At 38.6% G+C, this 15,115-nt stretch overlaps 1 protein-coding gene across 3 annotated transcripts in view; it reads left to right on the top strand.

Annotated features, from left to right (window-relative positions):
• Nucleotides 1-9,983, top strand: part of HS2ST1 (heparan sulfate 2-O-sulfotransferase 1) — a 173,738-nt gene extending 163,755 nt beyond the window's left edge. For 2 of the 3 annotated variants that reach the window (XM_019414056.2, XM_019414058.2), the window contains exons 5-7: nt 3,284-3,381; nt 4,854-5,011; nt 6,009-9,983. In XM_019414056.2, the coding sequence (XP_019269601.1) occupies nt 3,284-3,381; nt 4,854-5,011; nt 6,009-6,238 (486 nt within the window). In that variant the 3' untranslated portion in view covers nt 6,239-9,983. The remainder of the gene's footprint in view (nt 1-3,283; nt 3,382-4,853; nt 5,012-6,008) is intronic. The other variant, XM_019414057.2, reaches the window with a different exon arrangement.
• Nucleotides 9,984-15,115: the final 5,132 nt, after the last annotated feature.

Here is a 15,115-nt window from a genome sequence, read left to right as displayed (position 1 = left end):
CTTCTAATACTGTAGCATTTAGGGGCGCCTGGCTGGTCAGTCGGTAGAGCATATGATCCTTGATCACAGGATTGTAAATTCGAGCCCCACATTGTGTGTAGAGGTCACTTAAAAATTTAAAAATTAAAAAAGGAAGAAAAAATACTGCAGTATTTTAATATCCCAGTTTCTTATATTTAAGCAAAATCTTTTTAATGTTTGAGTCTTACACAAAATGGTGGTAGAGATTGTGCATTCACCCACAATCACCTTAATAATTCATTTATTTTCTATCTGGGACTTTAATCAGATAGAGGCGTAAAGGAGCAGAGCGCTTCTTCTGAGCTTCAGAGGCACCTCACTATGATCTAGGATCTTTTTTAAATTGGATAGGCATGGAGTCAGAAACCTTCCAATATATCATCACTCAGTTCATTGAGCCAAAGATTTCTTGGAAATTGGAACATGGTAGAGATACATACATCAGTTGTTTTATTTTTATGAGCTACAAGTTGGCATAAATGATAATAAAACTACTTTTTAGAAAGTGACTTAGGCCAGCACATCTAAGTCAGACCATCTAGTAAGATTGAGAAATAACATTATGGCCACTAAAATGGGGTTTATTGAGTCTGAAGAGTAAACTGAGGTGTTTTCACTTTATTTGTGTATATATAATTTGTGTTTGTGTATCTAGCTATAGAGAGATCCTAAGAGAATTTGAGAGAACTCTAAGGACTGTCAAAATGCTTCATGAAAAGATGTTACTGCCCCTATCTTCGTCCTCACTGGAACTGTGCCTTTAGTATTTATGTAAGTTCCCTGCAGTGCATTTACAACTACTGATTATGCAGACAATTTGCTTGGCAGTAGATTGTGTGCGGTAAAGGACACAAATGCATACTGCATGATCCCTCAAAGAACTTCTCTTTGTAGTTGAGGAGAGAGAACATAACACACATAAAAAAAAAAAAAAAATTACATGAAGCAAGTTCTTCAGGTAAAGATATATATGTAGATACACATACCTGGATCCTAAGAGATGGCTATTACAAGGCAGTATATCATTGATTTATATGAGTCCAAAGAAGGTAAGAGTCACTTTGGGCCAGAATCATTGGAGAGAGTAGCTTCATGTAGACTACAATGGTGGAAGGAAGGCACTTTCAGAGGAAGTAAATGTAGTCAACAAAAGTATATAGATTTAAGGTACGTATCACATGCTTGAGAAACTATAAAACAGGCTAATCTGGTAAAGGTGGAAGTTACACATAGAATTAAGCTAGACTAGCATATTGAGGGCAGAGTATGAAGCATTTCTTAAAGCCAGAATAAAAAATTTGGATTTTTTTGTTGTTGTTGACACACCGGAAACCATTGAAGGTTTCTGAGTAGAGGATGTTAGAAGTGACTCCTTCCACTAATCTGATGCCTGTACAGAACAGGTTGAAGGGAGGAAGGTGGGGGAGCCCATTAGAAAGTGATTGTAACAATGGAATCACAGCATTGTGGGACCCTGATAAAAGCAAGGTTGAAAAAAGAAAAGATAGATTGGAAAGACATGACCTCAATGATGTTAGGGGAGAGAGAAGAAGGAAATGTTAGGAAATGTTCTGAGGTCTTCAGTCTGAATTACACAGGCAGTATAGTTCTGTTGCCTGAAGTATTGAGTATGAGGTAATAGTGGAAATTCAAATGAAAATGCACACGAGGTATTAGAAGATGAGAAGTAATGGATCTGGAGGTACAGATTTGGAAGTCCTTTGCCTAGAAATTATAAATGAAGCCAAGGAAGTAGGAAATGTGAATAAGCTAAGGAAGGGAGTGGGCAAAGAGAAGATAGTTGAGATGAATTTCCATAACTATTAGGAGGACCAAAACATGCCTTCAAAGAGGATAATAATAATACATTCAGAAAGGTACAGAGAACCAGCAAAGCCAGAAAGGGCAGTGTCCAAAGAAGTAAACAAGAATCTCTTAGGGGCAGAGAGACCAGGAGATTTCAGAAAGGAGAGGGTGGTCAAATGCTGTGAAGGTCAAGGAGAACAAGAACCAACAAGACATTGTACTTGACTATTAGGGAGGAGGGGAGAGAGACAAGCACAGACATACATACATTCTGTTTATCAAATGTCTACAGTGAACCAGTCGCTGTGGTAGATTCTTTTACATCCATGATTTTATTTCTTCCTCAAAGTAAGATCCTGTCCTGCTTTTTTAGATAAGGAACAAACACAAAACTTAGATTTTCTGGGTTCAGGGTTCAAACCCAAGTCATAGATCTTTTTACTGTATCATGGAAGAGGTCATCGGTAAAAGAAATGGGCAGATTGTGGACTGTGTTTGCTGTTGTCTTTTGAATGTTGCCAGAATAAAGAGACCACCCAACACTGGGTGTAAAGATTTTTTTGCCCTGTTCTCAGATTTTTGGTTGAAAGGGCCCTTTGAGTTTATCTAATTGCACAGATTAGAAACTGAGGTTTGGAGTCCTTAAAGACTTACTTGAAATATGGTCAAACCTGCTTCTAGAAACTCAAGAGCCTTGACTCCACTCTTTCACACTTTGTCCTCTCGGAAATAACAGGTGGCATTTGTGGGTGTCTCATCACCACAACCCGAGTTCCCAAGTTTGCTCTCTGGTATCTCAGTGTCATTTCAGGTAGACGGGGCCTACTGTTAAAATGCCTGTGGCAGATAGTAAATGCTTGAGGAAGTGGAGTTGATTAATTTTACGTTCATACCCTGTGAGTCTCTTTCCCTTTTAATTAATTCAGTCAGATACCATGGACAGGAGGGCACGCAAGTCATAAGTGTCTGAGGTCATTTCTGCTTTTTGTACAACGAGCTTTTGTTTGCTTTAATGAGAAAAGGAGAGAAGACTTAAGTGTAGCCCTACTTTATATTCTTCTCAAATGGTTATTTCACATAGAGTATCTTTAGCTTTATTTTTATTTAATTTCCTTTCTAAGGGGGATAGAAATTACAAATACACAAATTCAACATAAACCAGTATTTACACTCAAGGACAAATTATCTGAAGCGGGGGAGAGGGTTCAAGTCATGCAGTTAAAAAAAAAAAAAAAGCCCTCTTATATACATTGGCATAAAACAAAGACAGGAGGAAAATCCATGTATTTTCCTCAGTATCTTAAGTATATTTTCATTACCCACCCATCTCTTTAGTTCACTAGCTCATTCCACCTGCTGTTCCTCGTGTATTTAATGACTTACTTACCCTGTTAGGGTAGTTGATAGGTGAGACCTGGGTTTAGGGCTCACGTGTGCTGCTTTGTGTTTATTCCAGACCTTTGATGAATGTGTAGCTGAGGGCGGCTCAGACTGTGCTCCGGAGAAGCTCTGGCTTCAAATCCCATTCTTCTGTGGCCACAGCTCGGAATGCTGGTAGGGAGATAAAGCTTAAATTGATGCTCTTCTTTGTTTTCTCTAGCATCTGTATTTCACAAGTGTGAATGTATTCGTCAAGGGCTAAGTATAGGGAAATTAGTGAAAGACCAGGCTAAAAATAACATGTAATTAAGCAATTTCTAGTTTTATAGTTACCTTTAAGTGCATTGAAAAGTTTCTTCATACATCTTATCCTTGCAACGTTTTCTCAGTTGCTGGTTTTTATTTTTTTAAATTTATTTCTTTATTTTGAAAGAGGGAGAGAGACAGAATTCCATGGAGGCCCATTTGTGCTGTTAGCGCAGAGCCCAGTGCAGGGCTCAGGCCCGCGAATTGTGAGATCATGACCCAAGCCAAGATCAAGAGTCGGACACTTCACTGACGGAGCCACCCAAGCGCCCCATCAGATGCTGGTTTTTATTTTTTTGTTTTTGGTGTTACATGTTTTGCTCTATTCCAGCAGAGCTCTTCATTTAGAGTTCAGGGGTTATTTCATAAACCTCGTTTTCTCCTAAGCTTATTGTTTTAGCCACTCACGTTAGATCAAGAAAAGGCTTAGTGGGTAAATCATTCACCAGGTTTTACTATTAACTGACTTTTTACTTTGAGAGAAGCCAACATTATGGTTGTGGTCTAGTTTACCAATAAATGTGAGGTGGAAAATAAAAAGATATTTTATCTTCAATAAAGAGTTTATTTCCTCAGCATGTGCAGAGTTTACAGTTTAAAAAAATGACACATTTTTATACATATTTATATGTTCTAATCAATCATTTTAATAGGAAAACTAGAAAGGAACACAAAGTTAGTATCTTCCTTAAAACTGTGGCGAGAAATGCAAAGAATGCCTTCATTCTTTTCCTCATTGTTTGAGACATGTTACTGGATCACTGTGCACCTTAAGTTCTTACTTAATAGATTATATCAGAGCATAATAACAGCATAACAAGCATAGGAAGAACATCTTCTCAATTTTTAGTCATTTCCTTAGAACAGGGATTGACAGATTACAACCTGGAGACCAAATTTGGCCCATCACCTGTTTTTATAAAGTTTTACTAGAACACAGCCATCTCCGTTTATTTACTTATTGTCTGTTTTTATTCTGCAAAAGCAAAGTTAAATAATTGTGACCAAGAACATATGGCCTGCAAAGACTAAGGTATTTATTACTCTCTGGCACTTTACAGAAAAAGTTTGCCGACCTTAGAGCAATAAAGGGTATTGCTCTTTTGGACACTATTGAGAAGATTTTAATTGAACTTCTTTAGTTTGTTCCATAGATTCATAGAAGTGGGAGGGACCTTTGAAATCAAGTACCCCTCTCCCCACGAGGAACATTAATAAAAGAGCATTAAGGCTTTGGATGGACATGTGTTTGTTTCCTCCATAATACATAGGGTCAGGGGCATCAAAAGTTCTTAGCAGATTTCACAGCCAGGTTTTTAATTCCTTTTCTTTGGTTTTAGGAATGTGGGAAGCAGGTGGGCCATGGATCAAGCCAAGTATAACCTAATTAATGAATACTTTCTGGTGGGAGTTACTGAAGAGCTTGAAGATTTTATCATGTTACTGGAGGCAGCTTTGCCCCGGTTCTTCAGGGGTGCTACAGAACTCTACCGTACAGGTATACAAAGGATGGGTTTCTTTTGTAAGCTGTCCTTAAGTTTGTTTGCAACTTGAAAAATATGTGTGATTTCAGTTTCTTGAGTAAAGCACAAGAAATAAGTCCAGAAAAGCAGGTATATTGCCTATTTCTTCTTACCATTTTCAATACAAAACAGTGCCTGGCACACACACACACACACACACACACACACACACAAAATATTTTTTGAATAAACATGCATTAGATGATAATTAAAAGGCATTGTAGGAATAGTGGAAAAACATGATCTGCAGAACCAGCCTTAGTTAGAAATGTGTAATATTAACTAATTGCAGATACCAAACATTATGACCATATTGCACCTTAGATCTACGGGCCGAACGCTGTTTAAAGTAGGGGTGGGATGGTGAGACTGAGTCACGTTCATGACGATCATCAGCATGTGCTGTGTCTGTCATGGCTAAGTGTGCTTCAGCAGCCTTGACAGTGTGACATATCCAAAAGTGACAGTGCTCTGGTCCAGTCTGATTCTGATTTTTTTCCCCTGTTCTTTGCGAAGATGCAGTCTAGCAACTCTTCCTAGAGTATGCATGGGCCCTAGCTTCTAACACATAGAGAATGCAGGTTATGGTAAAACTAGCATTTAGTTTGAATATTTGAATATCTAACTAGTATTTAGTTAGATATTTTGTCATTTTTTAAAAATAAACTAGTCAGAACACCAAGCATTTGAGACTACAGCATGTAAGGTGACAGCCTACTCTTTACTGATGGTGATCCTTATTTTTATTATTTGACAGCTAATTAAGTCTGTAAACAGGTTGAGGATTTATATTATGAAGGAGTAAATCACAGTTCTAGTAGGTTCAGGGCACCATTTTTGTCTGAATGATATTAATGCAAAACGGTTGTTACCCGCCCTTCAATGTGCCACATTGACTTCATCTTTTCACATAAAGAAGCATCCATCGTTTGTTCTCACAAGTATTTACCTCTTCTCTTTCTCATTTGTAAGTAGGAAAGAAATCTCATCTTAGGAAAACCACGGAGAAGAAGCTCCCCACTAAACAAACCATTGCAAAACTGCAGCAGTCTGACATATGGAAAATGGAGAATGAGTTCTATGAGTTTGCTCTGGAGCAGTTCCAGTTCATCAGAGCCCACGCCGTACGAGAAAAAGACGGAGACCTCTACATCCTCGCACAAAACTTTTTCTATGAAAAGATTTACCCTAAATCGAACTGAGTACAGGTGTGACTGTTCGATTCTTGAACTAAAACTTTGACCCTGTCTTCACCTTAGTTCTCAGCTCTACAGCTCGGTTGCTGATAGGTGTATGAGACAATTTGTATTGAGCCAAGTTAGGAAACAGACAGAAACACCGAGGAAGTAGATACTGGCTGGTAAGTTTCAGTGGCCTGAGAAGTTTAAGTTTCAGCCTTTTTTTCTTTCTTTCTTTCTTTCTTTCTTTTTTTTTTTTTACCCCCCTGGTTAAATTTTCATGGGAGTTATAATCTCCTGCCTGGAAAAAGCCTACACATCACCTAAAAATCAACACATAGCAGGTCTAGTCAGAGGCTAAATACAATTTCACAAAAAAGTTCTGATACTCCCTTTTTGATAAAGCATTTTTTTTTCAACTAACCATGAATGAAGATGAGTCCATTTGCTACTTCCACCTTCACCTGGAGGTTCGAGATACACACCTGTACCGAATAGCGTTATTAACTGTTGGGCAGTGTGTGCTTTGTTTTCGTGAATCCTGTCTCATGAAATTTACTGGAATGTTTGATCCTGTTTGCTGAGAATGTCTCTGCTGTAGTTGGAATTGCCCATATTTATGTAGGCCGTTTTAATATTCTTTAAAAAAAAAAAAAGATCTTTAGTGTTAAAAACCAATTTTAAAATAATCAAAGCAGTATTTCTCATTCCTGTCTCCCCAGTACCTAAGACTGGGGAGACACTTCAAAGAATGCTGACGTTTTAGTTTAAGACTTCCACACATTAATATCAAAAAAGTAAGTTTAGTATTTGTTCCCCCATGGGTTATTTGTAAAGCAGTAAACTGACATTGGTGATTCCATATTATAACTCCATTAGTGAGCTGTGGTATGGGTAGGATTTTCCTACTTCTTCTGTACTTTTACTTGTAGACTATTTTTACTAAGGTGCTTTATAATGTGTTTTAAAGCATTGCATTTACAAAAAAAAGAAAGGAAAATGCTGTAAATATTGCATATTTTATGTATTTGGACCAAAAGGTTAGACGTAATTAGATAAAAGTGGTTTTGCACCCGTTTTATTAAGTCAAGTAAAATCATCAGACCTACTGTTCTTGTAGTTCTCATTTAACTTTACTGTTAAGACATCACTGAAATGAACTTCAGTAACCTTTCAATTTTGATACATAGTACATTGTTCATAATTGGGGCAGTAGCTATAGTGGAAGGAGTACTGGACAAGGAGTCAGAAAATTTGATTTCTGGTCCTGGCTCTGCCGCTTATCAGCTGTGTGATCTCGGGCAAGTCACTTAACCTCTCTTTGCCTCAATTTCCTCATCTTGAAATGAGGATACTAATACCTGCTGTACCTACCTCGCAGGGGTGTTGTGAGGATTACATGAGATGGCATGTGAAAGCACTTTGAAAACTGTAATGCGCTATATAAACATAAGGTATTATGGAAACATCTTTAACATATGGTTTCCTACCATTCATTTTTTTAACAAAGAAAGGGAAAAGTCCACTTATTAGCTGGTTGGGGAAAAAAGTGAATCTTGATAGAAATTTGTGTTTGATAAATATCTTCTCTGTTTTATCTTCTCTGTTTCAACAACTATGGAAATACGAAACACCTGTGAACTAACTCTTAAAGATTCATGAACAGCTGCTTGAGTTCAGGAGGTTCCCTGTTTGAAAAAGACTTTCTTAGCTGACTCAGGGCAGGGTACAATTTGCTCTTCAACTTTGGAGAGACTTGTCTGGTTTTATTTTCCATTACCATTCAGAAATGGTAGCTCTTTTTTACCTCTGGTTGTTCAGGTATATTTTGCAGAGTTTCATTACCCTGTGCATTCTTTGCCATCTTCCCCTTCTTGGAGTAACTGAGATAAGATTTTTAGACACGTTTTCTAAAAGAATAATCTTTACTATGTTTAGTTTAAATAAACACTATTCCTGAACAAGTCCTCACAAACTAGGCAAACATTTTAGGCAGACTACTCTAAAGGTTATTAACCGTACGGGAGGTGAGGAGGGAACACTACTTAATGAAAAAACATAGATTTAAAGAAAAGCTAAAGGAAGTTGGTGGAAAGAATCAGTTTAGCGCCCTTCCCTCCCACCTCCAATAATAGGAGGATATTAAGAGAACATTGGCAGGCATACTTTTCTTACTTGGCTTTCTTTCTTTCTTGTGTATTTATTAACTTTTACAGATAATTGTTGAAAATCTATACAAATTATTCCCTTGCCCAAAAGCAAAGCACCACTTTAAGGTGATGTGTTTGACACTTATTCTGCTAAGGAACCCCCAGTATGCAGGTTACTCTTGGAGTACGTGCTAAAATCTTCTTGAGGTGCATTAACTCTTAGGAAACTAGAGTAGTATGGAGTGCCCTACATCATGGGTTCAGTCAACTTTTCCTTTGAAGACACAGAGAGTATATGTTTTAGGCTTTGCAGTCTGTACAGTCCCTGTCAAAACTACTCAACGCTTGCCATGTTAACACAAAAGCAATGATAGATAGCACATAAATGAGTGAGCATGGCTGTGTTCCAATAAAACTTGATTACAAAAGCAAGTGACATGCCAGATAGGGACCATTGGTTGTAGTTTACCAATCCCTGTAATAGATCATTATTTATGGAAAAATCATTTTTAAATCTGTATTCTAGTGACCTAAAAGTTTATATACTTCCAAAAGCTCCTAACTTCTATCCAAAGAATATCTTTCTCATTCGGGCGGTCTCTCCCACAGATTCATAAACTTTCATGAGTTAGATTGCTTCCAGGTGAGCATGTTTTCTTTCCCAGTTTAACAGTTTGGAATAGAGGCATTTATTCTATCATCTTGTCGATGGGTTAGGGAGTATCCTTCCTGGAGACTGAGAAAGGGTTAGATTTAATTCCGTCTGGTCCAGTACAGCCCTAGGAGTCTGACAACCGCAGAGTCCTCGTAATACCTAACTTTATAATAATAATAAAAATAAAAAGAACCACTGAGACAATAATGTATTTTTTAAAAGTGGCAAATGTGGTTTCCTTTTTTCAGCCTTTGCGCTTTTTCAGTATTTTGACCATAGGGAATTTTTTTTTTAATAATACAAAAGCAAATTAACCACTCTGTATTGTAAAAAAACGATGTTATATGTGTGTGTGTGTGTGTGTGTGTGTGTGTGTGTGTGTGTACATCTATGTTTATTTCCTAAAAGAGGAAAAAGTACTTTTTTTGTTCAACTTGTATCAACTCCTGTTTTCTAATTGCTGTGAAATGGCAACTGTTGATAAATTATTGTGACTTTTAAAATATAATGGGGAGGATATATTTTGGTTTTACGGAGCTTTAATCTGTAAAGTATCACTTAAATATATCTGATAGCAACACTTAAAATATTGCATGGGGATTACTTTTCTATCATCCATACCCATCTGTGCAACTTTGAACATACTGGGTGCTTCTGAATTCTTGGTGATTGGGTTTCAATTATTGAAAATCAGAGAACTTAAACTTACTGACTTTTAAACTTTAAATTTTATTTTGTAGTCTTAAAATTCAGTTAATGCCTATAATTTGAAATCTGGTGTTGCTCTTTCTCAATATATGTCCTACTGGAAATTCCTGAAATTGTTAGTGCCATCAGTGGTTTACAAACAGTATTTTGATATTACAGATGATTTGCTCATTGTATTTGCATAGTTAGAAAGAAAATAGTTTGTAGACGATGATTCTCTTTTTCTAATAAAATGAAATAAAAGTTCTTAAACGCACTAGAGGATTTAACTAAAGGCTGGTTCCCAAGTGCATAGCTGGTATTTTAATTTATATTCAGATTCTATGTAGAGAACATCTGTGTAAGCCATCTAGGTTTTCCCATTGATCATTTCCAACCACACCTATGGTCCTAGAAGCCTTTATTATGAGAAGTAGGGTATGGTACTGTAACCTCTTATGAAGTTTGCCTGTTAGAGGCCCAGGTGCTTCTACTTTATGGTTTGAAAATCCGCCTCTTCATAAATTAGTGCTATTCACTGTGAGAGGAAGCAGGGCGATCGCTGTGAGAGTTTTGCATCCATTTACCCTCTGCAGAATTGCTGTACCAAGCCCACCGAACTGCTGCTCAGGCAGCCTTTTGAGGGAGAAGCATCCCTGTTTCAAATGCACTGCCAATTCAGCTCCTCTGGAGTAGAGCTTACTTTCTGGTTTCCTGCAGTGGGAATTTTAGAGCTTGTAATGGGCGATCAGTTAGTCAGATTTATCCTATAATTTAGGTTCATGCAGCTTTGTGACCTTTGCAGTACTATTTATAGAAGGACCCTGATGATGATTATCTCTTTAAAACACATTACTGGTGAGCCTATGATTCAGACCTACCAGTGCTGTCGATCTGATTTTTTAGACAGCTTCCCTAGCTTTCTGTTGAGAGTCAGGAGCGTGAGCATCTCTAAAGCAGCATTGAATGTAATTTTGAGGAACATGGGTTGTATATTTTGACTCTTATTTTATGAATGCCACAGACAGCTAAAGAGTGCCTTTTCCCCCTCACAATCCATGCCGGAAGATGCTCACTCCTTCCTCTGTCTCGGCTTTCTCTCCCTTCTCCCTCCTCCCCCATTCACTTGATTCATTTATGCAATACTGTTTCCAACTTGAAGCCATTTTGTCACATCTGTTGGAGAGATAATCACTCCTTTTCTTTAACATTCTGCCAGCTTTCTGTTGTTGAAAAGTGTTTCAGTTGATTACCTAATGCAAAAGCTATAAAATAAACACTCAGTGGGAAGGGGAAAAATGGTTTGGTGTCCTGTTTTAATATTTTCTTCCGTAGCCTTGACACTGATGGACGTTTTCCAAGCGGACTCAGTGTTAAATGCCTCAATTATCATTGCCACCAGAAACGTATGCATCATCACTGGTCTGTAATGATTTTTCTGGCTTATTTGTGACATACAGACCGACACTTTTTTTTTTTTTTTGCTTTGTATTTATCTCCTCATTAGTATTGAAATGTTCAGATAGAAAATTTACAACATGTACTTAGGATATACACTTAATTAGAAGAATAAAGGAAATAAGAAAAGGACTATCAACTTAGAATAAAAAAATTTTTTTTGAGGAGGGGGAGCTAACCTGATTAACATTTATTTCACAGTGTAGACATGCCCATAGTGTTTTTTGAGAACACACATTTCTAATGATTACGTGTCTTTTGTCCTTAAAGGAGAAACTCTCAATTACATAGATTGCCAATTCCCAGCCACTGGCTCGTTGTTCTCAGCAAGCCATTGGTTCTTTTTACATTGTATGGTATCGTGTTGAATAACATACCAGTTCAGTGATAAACACGGAGTTTGGTCTGCACCCACAGAGCATTGATTTGACAGTCAGAAGGGCCTGCCTTTGGCAGTGTGACGTTAGTAGATGGAGAGAACAGTGTTGTGAGGACTGGATATCATGGATACAAAGTGCTGCCCCGAGGCAGACTACTAACTAACAGCTTTTACGAGCTCTGTGAGAATGTGGGGAGGAAGCCGGCCGGCCCTTCTGACCCTGCAGAGGGTTGTGTCACCTTATCGAAGATCTTTTTAGAAATACTGTGAATGGCACTGAATTTTACTTTTTACTGACGAGTTATTATTGCAATGCCTCTTTACGAGCCTATAACAGACATTCATGGTTCCCATACCTGCTCTTGTCTCCATCTACAGACTTCCTATGAGAGAAGCGGGGGACGGGGGTGCCACTCACTGTGCTAAGGGAGACCGGACTTGCCTTCAGCAGTGGCTGTGTTCGCACATCATATGGGAACAATGTGGACTGCCAAGAAGTACTTGTATAAAGCTCAGGATATCTAGACTGAAACGATTCTCCCTCTTTCAACAGGAAAGAAAAAAACTACACTCTGTGAGAAAAGAGAACACTTGCCTTAGTTATAAATCAGCTGATCATGTCAGAATCCCAGGGTTTTAGGACATCTGAAAAACAAATTTAGTACACAATGATTGTTGCCTCAGCCTTCACATTTTCACTGTACTCTCATCATCACTACCTATTTTTTTTTTTAATAGAATAAGCTAGTGAGCTTTATTATTCTTTTAAAGTAATCTCTGCACCCACTGTGGGGCTGGAACTCAAGACGAGGTCAGGAGTCACACGCTCTACCGACCGAGCCAGGCACAGTGTGTTTTTTTAAAGCAGCATTTAAGCTTTTGGAATTTTCTCCCAGCAGTAACAAGTACAGAAATGCACATTCCAGATCACTGTCTGTCTGTAGGCATCTCCCTACCCATTGCCTTACCTGTCTTCATTAGCCCCAGTCTCACCTTTGTCACCACAGAGCACACGTGTCTCCCCCCCCATCCCCCGCAACCAAACAAAAAATAACCGCACCACCGACGAAATTCTCTTCAAAATGCAAGTTTGCCCCTTTTTATTCCAGGAATGCGCAAACAAGGGAAGATTTTACAAAGGCTATTCTCTTTATGGTTTGCTAGATTCTAGATGCATGAGACGGAACATAAAGTTTAAAAAATATTCCAAGGGCCTATTTAAGGTATAATGCACTTGAAGATAATGTAGTTACCGCTTAAGACCTATGAGGGGAAACAACAGGAAAAATGTCGAGTTTGTGGTTGCTGTTGTTGCCTTTTATCTCTGTTATTTTACGAGAGAGAATAAAGTCCCTGGAATAGGTTACTTTTTTTTTGGTTTGAAAACGAGAACTGTGGAATTCATGAGAAGATAACCCTCCAAGTTTTGACTGGTTCGTTACTCCTTTCTCCCCACTTTTGGGCCCCATGTTTACTCAAAACCAGATGACCAACCTGGTGAGATTACCATGCCCTGTTTTGCAAAACTTGATATCCTTGCTTTTCACCTTGAAAACAGGTCTCAGACTGTATCTGATCTCTGCTATACCCGTAAGATTCAGGGCCTCCCTCCTTTTCCCCACAGCCTTTCACCACAGACACATTGTTTCTGCACACGCTCGTAGCTGGGCCACTGAAAGTCACTTTTGAAAGATGCAGTTACGAAAGATAGGTCTGTGATTGGCCCTGAAAAAGGCAGTTTTATGGTAGTTATGGTATGGGCTCTGCCTGCCTGGTCTTGAACAAATCAGCCTAAAGCTGAGTTTCCTCCTCTGTAAAATGACACTAATAACAACGATCAGTTTGAGGATTGAGATAATTAATATGTGTGTAAACTTACTTAGCACTTACTTAGTTCCTGTTACCAGTGAGCTCTAAAGTGCTAACATTATCTTCTATGGCAAAGATTCGGATATCCCATGTTGAGGTGTATATGCACTCAGTCATTAACATGTGCCAGGCACGAGGAATGTGAAAGATGAACAACAGAGTCCTGGCCTCTGTTTGTTAGGAAGAAAGGAGGTAAAGAAATAAAGAGCACTGAGCAAAAATCTATTTTTTGCCTTCCTGGTAAATCACCTATTTTGTTACTGTTAAGGATTCATAACACCCATCCCAGACCTTTTAATTTAATACACTGAACAGCTCATCTCTTAGTTTTAACCTTGAAATCGCAGAGGTACCAACCTAGCCCGAGTAATCAAGCTCTAGACGCCTAGGACCCATTAGTTGGCTCTAAAATGTAAACCTCCATAGTCGTTTATATGATAGGCTTAATTTCATGACAAATGAACCTGACAACTAATTGGGTTCATAGATTAAAATGATACGGTTTTACTGTGAGAGGCATTGCTAACATTCAGGTGTAATATTTAATTCTATTATATTTCAATTCAAAAGTCAGTAAAACTAAGAAATACGAATAAGGCAATACACCTAGCCCCGACCTTATAATTGGGTTGTGTTCCCAGAATTTATTAAAAACAGTTCTTTGAAACCCATGTGAAACCAATATACACATGGGCACAGCCCACAAAAGTTGGTTTAATCTAAACACGCAAGGATTTGTCCCTTTATTAAGGCAGAAGGAGCTAAGGGCTATGCCCTTCCTGTTTTTCTGCTGTTTCCCCCAAGGAGATGTTTTAGTCTTGACTCCTAAAGCTAAACAGTTTCTGTTTCCACCTGTGGATGATGGGGTTGTAAGCAGAGGATAGTCACGTTTGCGTTCTTAAAAGATACTTGCAGCAGTGTAGAGAATGGGCTCTCAGGCTGAAACCTGGGAACACGAAAACCTCTGAGGTTTCTGCAGTTGTCACGGGAAGCGATTACAAGGTTGGGGAGAAGCAGTTGTGTCTCAGGGCCAAAACCCCCAACATTTGGCGACAGATGGGAAGTGATCAGTAAATGGAGAGTGGGAGGCAATATTTGGGTTTGCAAAACACGGCAACAGTACAAATGTTCACATCTCTTGCCTTTGCCCCAGTTATGCAATGATGGTTATTTTCCAAGTGCAAGTTTATAAAACAGGCTAGTGTTTGCCCAAAGAACCTAGGATCACTAAGACAGGATTCACTGTCTCACTATCAAATATTTGACTCCCATGCCTGTTTTTGCACATTCAGATTTTGTGACCCGGTTGAGGGTTTGGCAAAGAACCTCCCAAACACTTTGCTACCGCTCTGTGGCATCTAGTGAAACCTATCAGTCAACTTTAGCCTCTGCCTTATCTGATTTTCCTAAATCCAAAGCCTCAAAATTAAAGCCATGCCTGGAAATGGCTCACATCATTAGCACTGCAAATTTAAAGGGAAATAGAGAAAGCATAGTTGTTGGATCAATGTTCATTTTAGAACTTCAGCCAAACATTGGGCAACGAGATGACTAGAGCTGTCGGCCTATCAGTGATGCTGAGAAAGGAATGCAGTGGGCTCCAGCAGGTGCAGTAACTATCCCGTGTTCAGGTTTTACTGCTAAACACTCCCTGCCCTCCCAGCAAACAGGCAACATACAGCAAGTATTTTGACCTGTGAGAG

Source organism: Panthera pardus, unplaced genomic scaffold (genome assembly GCF_024362965.1).
Source record: "Panthera pardus isolate Hobbes unplaced genomic scaffold, ASM2436296v1 HiC_scaffold_11, whole genome shotgun sequence".
Classification (NCBI taxonomy): Eukaryota; Metazoa; Chordata; class Mammalia; order Carnivora; family Felidae; genus Panthera; species Panthera pardus.
This window is presented reverse-complemented; position numbering and strand designations above follow the sequence as displayed.